This window comes from Balaenoptera borealis (assembly GCF_965194805.1).
Source record: "Balaenoptera borealis genome assembly, chromosome: 7".
In the NCBI taxonomy this organism is placed as follows: Eukaryota; Metazoa; Chordata; class Mammalia; order Artiodactyla; family Balaenopteridae; genus Balaenoptera; species Balaenoptera borealis.
In genome coordinates this window covers 58225207-58240927 of record NC_138864.1, presented here as the reverse complement: position 1 = coordinate 58240927, position 15721 = coordinate 58225207, and the positions used below count along the sequence as shown (strand labels likewise).

At 35.6% G+C, this 15721-nt stretch overlaps 2 protein-coding genes across 11 annotated transcripts in view; one reads left to right on the top strand and one right to left on the bottom strand.

Moving 5' to 3' along the window:
• The window catches only part of HDAC9 (histone deacetylase 9), a 999956-nt gene that overhangs the window by 610038 nt on the left and 374197 nt on the right, over positions 1-15721 (top strand). For 9 of the 10 annotated variants that reach the window (XM_082398346.1, XM_082398355.1, XM_082398351.1 and 6 more), the window contains one exon: positions 5025-14342. In XM_082398346.1, the coding sequence (XP_082254472.1) occupies positions 5025-5339 (315 nt within the window). In that variant the 3' untranslated portion in view covers positions 5340-14342. Of the gene's footprint in view, positions 1-5024; positions 14343-15721 lie in introns of those variants that run through there. The other variant, XM_082398347.1, reaches the window with a different exon arrangement.
• Positions 1-15721, bottom strand: part of PRPS1L1 (phosphoribosyl pyrophosphate synthetase 1 like 1) — a 753632-nt gene that overhangs the window by 671333 nt on the left and 66578 nt on the right.

Genomic DNA, 15721 nt, shown 5'->3' with positions numbered 1-15721 from the left:
TTGCTAAGCACTAATTAAGTTTTCAGATATTTATGAAGACAAGTGAGAGAGAAACAAGGATAAATCCTAGATTTTCGACTCATGCAACTGGGTAATGCTGTTTACTCAGATGAGAAAAATTAGGTGATCAATACATTTGGGTGCAACGGGAATAAAGGTTATCTTTGAGCTACTTAAAGTTTCTGATGCCTATTGGATATTTTAGATCTAAGTGATGATGTTAGGTAAGCAGCTGAATATGCAAGTTTGGAGCTCAGGGGAGACATTGGAATTGTTTATATGAATTCAGTTGTCATTGGAATATAGCCGTTTGAGAGGAGAATGCAGAGTGGAAGGGTATAAAAAGTTCTAGGTGTCTTCTCTTTTCTGGAGATGACTCGGCTTTTACTTGGGCATGAAATTCCTTCTCTATAAAATAAGGATTTGAAGAATGTTATTAGAAAATTTACAATTCCAACATTTTATATCTATATGATCTCCACTCATAAGTCACCGTTTTGTGTCAAGAAACATTTCTTTTACAAACCCGTAAGGAATTCTGCCTTTGGAAGAGATCATTTTGCTGTCAGACCTTCTTTTCCAGTTATCACAGCATTATCCATTCTGGCACTTTTCTCCCTCGTGTTTCCTTTAGTCCAGCAGAAGTGTAGATGAAGCCAGAGGCACTGGAACAAACAGTATTGTTTCTGTGTTGTACACTGGAAATTGTTATACACACTTTTCATGTATGTCGCTATGTCAGTGAGGTGGTAAATACCAAATGTGATTCATGGACTAAATGATATGATTTCTGGGTACTCTGGTGACCTCAGAAATACATTAACAGATCGGATTTTCTGTTAAAGGTTTTCTGTTAAAATGTACATATGATTTATTCTGTAACCACTCAGCATTTTGTCAGTATTAAAGATTTTCTTTGACGTATTTGCTATCTGTAGGAAATTATATTTCAGTAAATTCACATACATCTTGTCTGGTCTTTGGCTGCACCACTGTTAGTAATATCAATCTCTTACTTTCAAAGATGCTATGATTTTGTCATGTTTTCTTTTCTAAAATGCTTCATCCTGACTGCACCTGCTAATATCCTATTTCAAGTGCCACTGGATTTGGTATTTATGCAGTCATTATTGACTTTAACGAGAGAGATTTCAGTCAAATAGTGTGGATGAAAGCCTAGTTGGCGAGAATTCTAAAGAGAATGGGACAAGAGAAATGAAGACAATGAAGAGAAATAACTCAAGAAGTTTTACTGTGAAGGAAGGTACATAATGGGTTTGCGGGGGGTGGTCAAGGGAGGTTTCATTTAAAATGGATCATAAGACTGAAGGTGTCCAAGTGGAAGTACTCCAGCAGAGATGGGAAATGAGTGATGGAAGACAGAGTGGATAACTGCAGGAATGGATAGGACCCAGGGCATTAAGCTGAGGGGTTGACTAAGATAGGGCTGCAGACCTTTCTTTCACTGTAACAGGAGGAAGAGTGAGTGGGACAGCTTGGTAGCAGAATGTTGAGTTTCTCTGGTGATGCTTCTATTTGCTCACCGAAATAAGAAGCAAAGGTAGCAGGAGTGAGGAAGAGGTCTGGATATTAGAGGTTTGAGGAGAGAGGAAGTAATTTGAAATAGTCATTGAAAGAGTGGGAGAAAATTAACTAGAGAAATGTACTAGGATTTCCAGGCAGCACTGAGGGTCCGTTTGAGGGTTGTGATCGCAAATTTGAAGAAAAACACTCAGCATGACTGTAATTTGTTTATTTGTTTCCTAGCTTATTCAGCTGCTTGGGTTTGGCAGGGATTTAGTATTAACCAAGGTTAGAAGTCTTACTTATACAGTAAAATCCATATTGAAAAGGGCAGGGGAGTTGAAGATAATAAGCGAGTGATTTTTATTGATGGAGAATGGAACCTAGTCCAGCAAGGAAGGAAGTCGGGGAACGAGGGCAGGCGGTGATGGGCAGTGAGAATGTGGTAGGCTCAGTAGCTTGGAAGACCCTCCAGAGGTGAGGAATGATTGGGGTCAGAATATTCTGAGGGTGAGCCAGAAGAAAGAAATGATGTTTGAAATTGAGGTTTAGGAAGAGTGTACAGTTACCAACGAAGACCAGGTCATTGAGAGCTGAGGGGTGGAGGACAAGACCATTGGAGGTTAGGGGGTCAAGGCAGTGAGAGGCCATGCTGGAACTGAAGCTGAGGAGAGAAACAGCAACAGAAAAGTCTTTTTACTTAGCGGGTGGCATCTGTAACTTCCTCTTGGTTATTAAATACTCCCTGTAGTCAAACATCCCGAAGCTGGATAAGATGCAGAGTCACCCACAGGAAGCAGGAACTTTTGACGTGGCATTTCCTGGACACTGGTCATGTGCTCTCTGGCTGACCTTTCATGAATGGCCTTTAGTTCCTGTCCTGTGGCTACACATCCCATAGAGTTTTTTTCTTTTGCCCTCACAGAGGCTCTTATGGGCAGGATCCTTTGACCACCCTGTGGAGGTGTCTCTGACCCACCAGTATCCTTGGCCCATCAGCTCTGATGAGCTAGCTCCCGGGGACCTTTCCAGCTAAGCTTTGGTAGCGAGAGGGAGAATTTCTACAGCTCGGTAACCATCCATCCATAAGATGAATTGCAGCAGTCTTCTGGCGGATAGTCTGAGGGGCTCTTGCATTCTCCTTCACCTGACTAATACTTTTTCTAAGTAAATCTCTTCTCCCCACAAAATCCTCTAACCTGCTCTTGTATGTCATTCTAGGTGAGTGATGGAGGTCAAAGTTGCAGGCCTGGCTGATGACCTCTCTGTCTCTCTCTCTCTTTTTTCTCTCTCTCTTTCTCTGTCTCTCTCTCTCTCTCTGAAAAGTGAGTGGGTGTTTGTCACCTAATGTTCTTATCCCTGGTGTCCCAGCTAAAACTGGAGCTTTTCAATTAAAACCCTGCTTGTTTTCTGTGGTGTTAGATGTTTTTTCCCCTAGCCAATTAAATGGAATTTTACAATTGTGTAGTCAGAGTTCAGGAATATTACATTGTCTCTTTCCTCCAGAATCTCAGCAGTGTTCAAGTTATTATGTTTTTAAGACAAGAAGAGCTGATAAGTGTTCACAATTGGTACAAAAGTGCTGCAGATAGTTTCCTAAAAAGTACTTAAAAACACTTAAAGCACGGTGGGATGAATGTTCTCCTTATACTGAATGTCCAGGAACAATAGACGTTAGATTGTAAGCATGAAGGAAATTAATATTTAAGTTTACCGTCTTCATTTTGATATGAGTTTTGATTGGTATGTATTCTCTTCACTTGATCATGTCTAGTTTAGGATTAGTGATGTTTAGGTCTTATATGTGGTTTATCCTAAGTTATATTTTATTTCTCTAGAAGCTTATTCACAACCCAAATATATTATAAACTGTGTTACCCTCTCCAAAATCGTCTTCCAGCTTCCTCTCCCCGTCTTCCTGTGCTCAAACCCCACTGGCCTTTCAATGGCTCAAATGCACAGGGCTCCTCTATCAGTCCACACACTGTGCCTTCTGCCAGAAGTGGTCCCTCCCCTGATTCCCACTCCTTACACACACCCAACGACTCCTGTCCATCCTTCATCTTTCATGTCTCAGCCTAAACACAGCCCTTCCTCAGTGAAACCTTCCTTAGTAGTCCACACTTCCCCTCCTATACCAACTAGTGTGTTTTCTTTTAACACCCTGTGTTTCTTTTTTTTTTTCATTTACCACACTTGAAAAGAAGAACAAATTTATGTATCTATTTGGTGCCTTTCTAACACTCTAAACTATAAGCTCCATGAGGGCAGGGCAGTGGCTGTTTTCCCAGTGCCTACCCGGGTGTCTTGAACATAGTTGGCACTCAGTAAATATTTGTTGAACAAATGGTTGAAAACTCCCAGGATAATTCTACTACAGTGAAATTGAAAGGCTTTGTCAGCATATGCAGGGCCATTTGAGGTTGTGAGGATTGGAGGAATATCTAAGAGGTTAAGACACCCTGCACAGTTTGAGTTCTTATGTATTCTAACTCTACAGTATGTGTTTGGTTTTAAAAACATAGTTAGGTGTGAGTGGGAGGTAAATTTGAATTTTTCATAGAAAAATCTGTATTCATGATTTTTGTGGTGGTATTCTAACCGTGCTGCTCATTATAATAATTGGCGTGTTGCTTACATGGGCACTGACTCAGCAGAAAATTCTAACCACTCTTGAAAACACAGTTCAAGATCTGCAGATGATCAGTCAATAGGGTCCTTGTCAAATAAAACAAAAAGCCTACACGAGATGGAATCATCTTGAGAATTTTTCCCCATATTCTGAGCTTTTATACTATGGCATTTTGCTATTGTTTAAGTTAGGTGTGTTGTCAATTATTTTTTAAAATTATAATTCATACACTTCTGAAGATTAAGTATGATTTAATTTACAAAATAAAAGGTCTAAATAATAATTTTCAAATTAAAAAGAATTCCTTGTTTCTTTCCTGTTATTTAATTACATTTGGATATGTTTATAAAACATTTTTAGTGCTGTCAAATTTTTTTTAATTCCACATCTTTTTAAAGTTCAGGATTTCAAAATCAGTATATCCATGTTTTAGAAGTATATAGGAAGGTCTTCTATCTTTGACCATTTAGGTATAGGAAAATTAATAGGCAAGAATAACTCTTAGCATTTGTGCTTCTGTCCTTTACAGTGGTTGCCATTTGTTGGAAAATGAGATTGTGAAAGTTTCGTTGTTTCCATAGAAAAAGTTTATTATTTACTTTTTTCCAAAAGAGTGGTCTATCTTTAAAAACCACTTAAAGACTTCATTCCCTGTCTAGGACACCAGTACAATATGGAATTGATGGGACTGCTTCAGATTTAGTACTACTGAGGAAGTTTGTTGCGTACAAATTCATTCTGAAACGAATGTTCAGAGATTAGATATCAGAGTGTACTGAAGTAGAGTCATAAGAAATCAAAGTGTATGTTGCTGCTCTGTTACCACCAAGAACTATTGAATTTTGAACCCCTGAACACTCTCTTCTAGCTGCTTTCGAAATCTATTGAACAACTGAAGCAACCGGGCAGTCACCTCGAGGAAGCGGAGGAAGAGCTTCAGGGGGACCAGGCGATGCAGGAAGACAGAGCGCCCTCTAGTGGCAACAGCACTAGGAGTGACAGCAGTGCTTGTGTGGATGACACATTGGGACAAGTTGGGGCTGTGAAGGTCAAGGAGGAACCAGTGGACAGTGATGAAGATGCTCAGATCCAGGAAATGGAATCTGGGGAGCAGGCTGCTTTTATGCAACAGGTAATAGGCAAAGATTTAGCTCCAGGATTTGTAATTAAAGTCATTATCTGAATATGAAATGCATTGCAGGTTTTGGTAAATGGATATAATTTCCTATCCGATTATATCTCTGAATGATTTGACTTTAGTGTTTAAGGATTCTAATGCAGATATATCTTTATATAGATCTTTCTATATACTGATCTCTATATAGATATCAAGGTTTCATTGAAACTCTACTGGTAAGGAAATACCTGTTACACTAAAATTATACTACATCAGTATCCAAGTAATAGGGTTTTAATTCATCCCAAAGCCTGCCCCACCAATTACTTCTAAGGAAAACGAACTCACTGTTGTTTTTAGTTTATCTGTTGAGATCAGTGACTGCTGGATATAGTTTCCCAGTCTGATCAATGAAACATTCTATTAGTTCTTGATTTTTTTGATATGCAGAATTCAATTTTCACATTGTTGTATATAATGTATCATACTACAGTCTTGAACCCTGTTAAAGGTAGTCAGCCCTTCCTTCCTCTCTCTTTTTTGTTAAGTGAAATGTTCTGGTTACTATGCCAGTAGTCCTAGGTTATTGTATAGATTGCAACTGAAAATTTTAGGAATAGAGGTGGTTTTAAATATATAGATGCAAAGTACAGCACAGCACTATTTTAAATATTACATTATGTCTCACCTAGTACTGCTCATTTCGTTTTTATCCTGTGTTATTTGATGACATTGTTTATTGAAAAAGATCAAATGAAGCAGATGCAAATGTTGGCAAGAAGTAATGTGCAGCATTATGGTCCAATCAGATACTGTATTGTATCTACAGTTGTGGAAAACATAGTAACGGTGTGATTATTATCTGATATGAAGTCAAAATCATGTTTAAAAGAAGAAGGTGTATCATGTTTGATAATCATTGTCACTAGGATCTCTTTAATATAATTCCATAATGACACGGCATATACCATACTATTTTGGCAAATAAAAAATTAGGAAAGTTAGGTTTAACAAAAGAATCTACTTGTACATAATGCACCTTCAGAAGGACTATGTCCTTTGATGTTATGAAATGCAAACAACTTTGAAGGCAACAGTAGACTGTTTATTTAAGTCAGTTCTTTGTCAGGTTCCTGCTGTTCTACAGAAAACTGATTCTATGAGGCTGAACAGGAAATGCCTTGTGGAAACAGGAAGTCCAAGTGATTCATGTACTGAGGAATGTAGGGAAAAAAAAAAAACGGAGGATAGTGTTTTACTCTCTCTGTTTTTAAAGGGCACTCTATGAATTGATTTATTGTCTAAGAAAATAACACCACAAGTAGGGAAATTGTTAAGGAAGCTTTTCACTGGAACATTTCCTTCATACTCCCTTTTGATATGTTTACCTTGTTTTATAGGTTTACTTTTGTTAAGCTAGTTAAAGATTCATTGTATTAAGACCCCTTTAATATGGATAATCCAAATTGACCTAGAATCTTTGTGAGGTTTTTTTCTATTAAAATATTTATATTTCTAAATCCGAGGCATTTTAAGGTGTAGTATCCTGTTTCAAAGGAGATATAGCAGTTTTGCCAAATGTAGACCTTGTACAACTGTATGTTACTGGCACGTGTTGTTTACATTTTGCTGTGACATTTTAAAATCTTTCTTAAAAAAGGTTACTGCTAAAGATACATTATCCTTTTTTAAAAAGTCTCCATTCAAATTAAATGAACATAAACTAGAAGTTAGAAAGTTTAAAACATTTCCATATAATGAAAGTCCTGATAATTTGACAAATAGCTGTAATAGGCAACACTTCCTACTACCAACATATTTTGGTTAGTATATTCCTTCAGATTAAAATGACTTTTTGTCAGTTGTTTTGCATTAAAAATATGACATTCCTAAGATAAAATTGTTTATTTTTCCCATCTCATAAATATACATTTTCTTTAAAGTCTTTTTTCAATCTCATAAAAAAGGGATAGTGCATCTTTTAAAATACATTTTATTTGGGGAGGAACATGTGGCTGAACAGCCTTTTGTATAATATTACTGCAAAGATATGTAATCACAAACAAAAAAAAAACCTATTTTTTATAATGTCATTTGAGAGAGCTTCATCAGTACAGTTGGTGGACGTTAATTGTTTGAATTTGATAGTCTTTGAATTTAATCAAGAAAACTACCTGGAACCAGTGAAAAGGAAAGCTGGACTTAAATAATCTTAGAGCTAATTGATAAATGTCTCTTTTAAAATCTACTGTATTTATTATAATTTACACCCTTGAAGGTGATCTCTTGTTTTGTGTTGTAAATATATTGTTTGTATGTTTCTCTTCTTGCCTTCTGTTATAAGTCTCTTCCTTTCTCAAATAAAGTTTTTTTTAAAAGATCCCCTTTCATACATATGGCTTTGTGTAAACTTGATATATTTAATCGAATTTGAAGCTCATGCACTAGGTCTCATATACCAAAATATATTGCCATTCTTTGTTGAAACAAGAAAATAAAGATCTTTCGAGCAGTTACTTCTAATGCCATTAAAAATAATAAATTCAACGATAGTGACTTTAACCTGTTTACATCAGCCATTATCACATAGCAAACACATGTAAAATTTGTTGCAGTTTTATTTTCCCCGCGTGGCCTTTTTCGTATGTTATCATCTTTGATGTCAACTTCTAAATATAAAATTTTATATAAATAGATATCAGTTCCTAACTTTGCTCAACTTAAAAAATTATTTTTAAAAAGGTTAATATAATCCCTTGAATATATCAAGCACTCAATAAAATATTAAAATGAATAATTTTCTGTGTATCATAATAGTTATATCTATTACAGTAAGGACCTGACCTACAAGTATAAAGTGACAGTACATAAATTTAAAGAGAAAAGAGTAATTAAATGACCTCCCCTTATATGGAAACAATTATTATAATAGTAGTGTGAAGAACAAGGAGCCTGACTCAAGTGAAGGGAACCGGACCACATACATCCAAGGGTTCCTTTTCCTTTTCTGGTCAGTTGCAAGCAAAACTTACTCGTCAGTACTTCATAATGTGTTACTGTGTATGTGGTTCAATAGGTTAAAAATATTTGTTTTATATTCTTTGATTCTCTTTAAACTTCAATAGTGTCACATGAGGTAAAGCTACTCTAATTCTGGAGCTGATATCATTGAGTATTATGAAATGGATTATCATTGCATAATGCGGTAAACTAGATAATTTGGTCAGAGTTGTGGAAATACCATTGATGCTAGTCATAATTTCCTGAAAATTGTCTTTGGACTATAAAATTACAAAATTAACTTGGTACTGGAGATCCTCAAAAAAGAGTTGGAAGAATCAATTAGATAATGATTTTATACTGTGTATCTGATTTACAAAATGTACAGGGACTGATAACTGCATCAATATCAGAAACTTCTTCAGGAAAATAGTTTTTGCCAGGACCTGCGGTGAATAACCATTAGATTTCCTCTTCTGATAGCCTAGAGCTGCCTTCTCCCTGGTGAAGGTGGCTGCTGAAATGGAGACTGCTACTTTTCATAGTTCTAAGAAAGACAGTTTTTAAGAAATTTTTATGTTGTTTCATACTTCTTTTTTTCTAAAGTATGTTAAAAAGGAATTCAGACACTAAACGTTTTCTTGAAGCCTGGTACTCAACGGATATATAGGAGGACAACAGCATTTTTTTAAATTTGGCATTCCTTTGTGATTTTTTTCCACTAATGGAAATATACAATTGTGGGTGTATAATTATGGGTGAACAATGATAAATAATCCAGGTGTACAAGTTATAAGCATTTATAATCAGGGACTTAGAGATACTAGAGAAGGAGTTTGAGAGGTAGATTACCGTTCCCTTTATTATTGGTCATTCCTCCAACTGGATTTTAGAGGGAAAGTAAGGGGTGGGTGTGTGCAGGCAATCAAAGAACTCAGGCAAATGAAGCAGGATATTGGGAATATGACTTTACAGAACTAATCTATCTAGGTTTTAAAAGGTCTCTATTCTCATTTAAAGTAACTTCTTTAAGGCTTATAAACTGTAGGGTTTAGACAATGCAACTTTGGGGGACCATCTTGATTTACAAAAAGACTTTTAACTATTGCAAATATATAATGTACTAGGTATTGTTATAAGCACTTTACATCTTTTAAAGCATTAGTCCTCACAACAACCTTACAAGGTGGATATTATTGTCCCATTGTAGAGATGAGGGCGCTGGGGCCCAGAGAAGTCAAATCAGGTCAAGGTCACCCAGTTAGTGACAGTCTAGCTCCCATTTGAACCCAGACATTCCCGCACCAGCCCTTGTTCTCAGCCTCTACCCCTGAGCTGTGTTTGTGCAACAGTTCTTCTTACATGTCCAAGTTTATTAAATCATTAGCACTTTATTCTCTCCTCTCTCTCTCGCTCGCTCTCGCTCTCTCGCTCTCTCGCTCTCTTGCTCTCTTTGTCTTTGCCCATCAGAATTTCCAAACTGTTTTGAATCCATTTTCTCTTTCAGTCATTGCTGTAAGTTAGGAGATCAGGACTCTTTTTTTATTCTAAATCACAGATGAGCAATCTAATTCTTGTACATTATGTTCAACTATTAGAATCATGAAAATTTGTGAGTCTCTTTTTCTCTGACCAGAGCCAGTCCTGAGATGGGGTGAAACAGTGACTGCACTTGGAATTAACTTTTTGGGGGAGTGAAAGAGACAAGATTTCAACCATCTCACAGCTCTCCCTTGCCACTTCTTACCTTCATTCCCCAGCGAAGGGGAGGAGACTTCAATTTCTAAGCAGTCAGGACACTGCCTTTAAAAACTTTTTTGACGTATCAAGGATGCACTTGATAGTCACTTTGACATAGTATAGTCTGTATATAGTGTTGTAAAAAAAAAATAAGGATGTTTGTCTTGAGTTCTAGACCTCCGAAGTGGTTTTCCTATTGAAAGGTGCATAAAAATTGTCTTGAGGGAAGATGTTGACAATTGAGATTCCTGACCACACCCTGCAGAGGTTCTGATCCTGTTGTACTGACTAGGAGCCCAGGAATCTACATTTTTCAAGCCCTTTGGGAGAGTCTGATTCAGAAACAGTGCTCTGGAGATGGCCAGGGGCCCTAAACCACTTCTTAAAATATGTCTTGATTTTTAATAGCTTTTACCTAAGATTCTTGGATTCTCTGATTCATTGTTTTCATAATAGACTGTCTTGTATTTCTTGTATATTGTTCTATTTCACCTGCATGTTAATTATAGGTCAAGTATAGTTGTAGTATAACTATAGGTTACTGTATTTACTGCTATTACTTCTTTGATAGTGTTTGTCCGTTTTGCTTCCCTCTTCTAATAGAATAATTTCCTAGTCTATTATGGAGTTTGCCAAGACTTGGCAAATTATTTTTCCTCAGAATTTCTGAGCTATTGTGGTATGTTGTTTTTTGTTTTTGTGTTTTTTATTGAGATAAAACTCATATAACATAAAATGCACCATTTTATCCATTTTAAAGTGTACAATTCAGCGGTTTTTAGTATATTCACGATGATGCGCAGCCATCACTCCTTCCTAATTCCAGAACATTTTCATCAACTCAAAGAAATTCTGTACCAGTTAAGTGGACACTCTTCATCCCCCACTCCTCCAACCCCTGGCAACCACTAATCTACTTTATGTTCCTATGGATTTTCCTTTTGTGGACATTTTCATATAAATGAAATCATACATTATGTGGCCTTTTGTGTGTCTGTGTCTGGCTTCTTTGACTTTGCATAATATTTTCAGGTTCCTCCACATTACAGCATGTATTAGTACTTCTTTCTTATGACTGGATAATATTCTGTTGTATGAATATACTATGTTTTGTTTATCCGTTCATCAGTTGATGGACATTTGGGTGGTTTTCACTTTTTGTATATTATGAGTAATGCTGCTCTGAAAATTCGTGTACAGTTTTTTGTTTTAACATGTTTTCAGTGTTTTGGGGTATATAGCTAGGAGTGGAATTGCTGGGTTATATGGTAACTCTGTTTAAGTTTTGAGGAACTGCTAAATTGTTTTCCACGGTGGCTGAACTATTTTATATTCCCACTAGCAATCTATGAGGCGTTCCAGTTTCTCCACATCTTCTCTAACACTTGTTATTTTCCTTTTTTTTTTTTTTTCTTAAATTGTTGCCATCCTAGTGGATGTGAAATGATAACTGTTGTTTTGATTTCTGTTTCGCTAATGACTAGTGATGTTGAACATTTTTTTCATTTATTTATTGGATATTTGCTGATATTTGCTTATCTTCTTTAGAGAACTGTCTATTCAGGTCTCTTGCCCATTTTTTAATTGGCTTGTTTATCTTTTTTACTGTTGAGTTGTAAGAGATTTTAAATATATTCTGGATACTAGACCATTATCAGCTATATGAGTTGCAAGTATCTTCTCCCATTCCGTGGGTTATCTTTTCATCTTCTTGATAGTGTCCTTTGATGCACAAACATTTTTAATTTTGTTGAAGTCTATTCATCTATTTTTTCTTTTGTTATGAATATGTTGCTTAATCCAATGTCACAGAGATTTGCACCTATGTTTCCTTCCAAGTATTTTATAATTTTATAACTTACTTTTAGGTCTTTGATCTGTTTTGAGTTATGCACATTTTTAAATATTCTTCCATGCTTTTGTGTTATTTTTAAAGAGATAAGAACTTACTGATTAATGAACTCCACTTGCTCATCCATCATCTTCATTTTCCTCATTCCTAGTTGATTTTGGTCTTGCTTTTCCACCATTCCTGGTGTTGTCTCTTGTTGCCTTCTAGCTTTTGATGGTGCTTCTTTTTTTTTTCTTCTCAATTAAATGCTACAATCTTGATGTTTAATATAGCTAATATAAACTGAGGAAAATACTAAGTTTATTTTTCTGTTAAGAAATGCTTTTTTTTTTTCCTGGTGATCTTTAAAAGCTAAAATCAAAGTTATTTTTTCTTCATTTATGCGGCTTTAAAATTCTGCCCAGGTTACTCATTTTTACTTATGTCTACGTTGCACTTAAATTGTATGTTGAAGTTATTATGTTCAAGTCTTTGATCTTTGTTCCTCTGTTGACAGAATTTCTGCAAAGAACTGTGTATTTGTACTTCCAAACTGGTAGCCACATGTAGCTAGTGAGAATTTAAAATGTGACTGGTACGAATTGAGATATGCTTTAGTGTAAAATAAACACCAGATTTCAAAGACATAGTATAGAAATATATTAATACTTAAGTAATGATGACATGTATTCATTACATATTAAAAGATAGTATATTTTAAATATATTAGGTTATATAACATTATTAAAATTAATCTTGCTTTCTTTTACCTCTTTAATGTGGCTATTAGAAAATTTAAGATTATATATGTAGCTTACATTTGTGGCTCACATTACATTAATGTTGTACAACACTGCTTTTAGATCATCTTTCTCTCATGTTAATAGACAGATCTCACTACATCATTTCGGAAATAGGTAGGCTATAAAATCTGAACGATGAGTATTTGCTCTTGCCAGTATCTTTCTGTTGCTGTAATTTAGTCTAACATAAAGGTATAAAATGTTGTGTTAGCAGAGATCTGTGGCATGTTAATGGTTTAAGGGTTTAAAGATCTCTTTCTTTTTTTACCTTAAAGACAACTCAAAGTCTATCAAGTGTTTTATTAATACTGTCAGTCTTAAAGACAGTACACTCATTGCTCCACTCTCATCTCAAAGTTAGTAAAAGTTCATCCTCTGTAAAATGTGCTGTTTTTTCTCACTCTTCCATTTCTGTCTTTGGAACCACCATTTAGACTCTGGGATGGATTATCCCAAAGTCACCTTTGATCATCTCCTCTTCTTTATCTCTTATAAGCAGTTGGTATTCCTATTTCTGATTTCCAGCCATCATATATCTCTTCACTCTCTCTTTGGCTCTGCTTTCCCTAGTCACTAACATAATTAATACTAAAACAATTTTTTTTTTTATCATTGCAAGAACTTCCTTCCACATCAGTGTCCTCTTTACACTAATTCAGTTAACTTATTGTGAAATTCCACTACCACTTTCCCATTCTCTGTGGCAGAAAATACAGTAATATCTTCCTAATATCTTTATCTAAATGTTATCATCGAACTTCAGTCCTCATAATTCGACCTTTATATTCTGACCAGGCACTTATCCCTCCCAATCTAACTTAATCACTTTCCATGCAAAGCAAATTTCCAACTTGGGATTCCAATTGCATGAGTTTCATCAAGCTTTTTTCACTATCTGGAAAGTGCTTAACTTCCTTTTTCAAACCTTTCTCTGCTTTCTCCTTTATGCCATCTCTGATTTCCCTAACCCGCCTGAATTTATTCAGTCAACTTAGAATCAGTTCCGTACAATTTACCATGTAGTTTTTTCTTTCATTATTACCTTTTGCCTTTTGAAGCTAGGGAAAATATCAGGGTTCCTGGAACCACACAAGGAACCTATGAAGTTCTCAATTAAATGCCATTTGAATGATTTTTGTTTTACATTTCTCTTATTCAGATTCCTTAATGGCTAAAGGACATTTTCTTCCCTATTATGATTACAGGTTCACTTTTGTTTTCTAATGTGAAATGTAGACTCATTTTTTACTTGTTGGACTATTTCTTGTGCTGAATGTCTCCATTAGTAACATTTTCTTTAAGGTGGCTCTAGTAATAATCGTTACTGTTTAATTTTCGTTTTCACCTAGGGGTAAATGACGGAAATTTTTTTCTTGATGAATTTATTATTTGATATTACTCAGAACTTACTAATTGATTTTTCATAATTTGTATTCTATATTAATCATTATTCTGTTATAATATCTGACACACATTTTTAGATAAAATACAATACCTCAATTTTCATGGGCTCTTTATAATACAGGCATATGAGAGATATTGTGGCTTCAATTCCAGACCACTGCTATAAAGCAAGTATCACAATAAAGTGAGTCACATGAATATTTTGGTTTCCCAGTGCATGTAAAATTATGTTTACACTATAATCTATTAAGTGTGCAATAGCATTATGTCAAAAAAATGTACTTATCTTAATTTAAAAATAAAGCTGTCAAAAAAAATGGCGCCAGTAGACTTGCTAGAGGCACAGTTGCCACAAACCTTCAATCTGTCAAAAATAGAGTATCTTCGAAGTGCAGTAAAGTGAAGCACAATAAAATGAGGTATACCTGCATTAATTTTTCTATATCCATGTAATCTATATAATTTTTGAAAGTTGGAGCTTGGAAAGAAAACAAAATGATTTGTACTAATCTTAGAGAGTAAATCAACCTCATCTTTATGCATATTTAATTAAGGAAAACTATTTCTGAACCTGGAAATTATGTGTTGTTTTGACTGTGTATACAAAAAACTTGAACAGTGGCATTTCTCATTGTCTTTGAGATCCATGTGTGAAATTGCATTATAGGTGTAACTGCCTAGTGACAATGCTGATTCTGTAGACTGACTGAAGGAGTTTCAACTCTAACTTCATCTACCAGCAACTCCACCTCCAAATTACTTAGTTTTGCCAAGCCTCAGTTTACTGGTTTGTTAAACGTGATTAACAATTGTAATATTTATTAGGGTGTCATGAGGCTTAAATGGGTTAGTCTGTGTAAATACCAATGTGTGCTAGCAAAATTGAAGCAGAGTAAAAATTAGCAAAAGCTAGTAAAATCACTATTAATAACATGACTAAGAACTTCTTGGAAATTTAGTTACTTTCTTCTCCTTGGTTGGAACTTACCTCACACTCAGTTTCACTTTTTAATAATGTATAACTTTCTCTTCAGTAAATAAAAAACCAGAGAACAATAACTTCCCCACCTTTTCCATGTCCCAGCACACTCAGAAAAAGGCAATAAATATACAGCGTAGGTCCCTGCAGGAGGTGGCTTGGATTGCCCCTCCCTGTCCCAAGGACTGCGAGTAAACAGTCCAGAATTTAATTGATTGAACTGCAACCCTTTCATGACTCGTCGGGCAATACCCAGGTTGGATTGTTCTTTGGGAGACCCTGTGAGTACATGACTTCTTCCTCTCATCCCCTTTCAATCTATCTCCTTTTATCTCCCGTAAAAAGAACCCCAGATATTTTTCTTCAGATTTCAACGAAGGAGTCATCACATTTAAATTAACTCTAGGTATAAATGATCCACATGATCTTCGTGCCAAAGAGTGTATTAAGATAATATATTGATCAAGGGAGGGTCTTCGGATAAGCTGTCTATGCCCAGCTCTCCTCTACCGTTAATTCCCACCCCATTATCAGCACCAGGAAACAAAACTCTGAAAGTCTGCCTTGCCAGTAGCCTACAGGACAGATTCTCTTCTCACATTTGCATTGGGCTGTGTCTTTTTCGAGGCAGCATGAAATAAACGAGAGTAGTGAAATTTCTGTGTCTTTGCTTTTTAACAAAATGATCTGA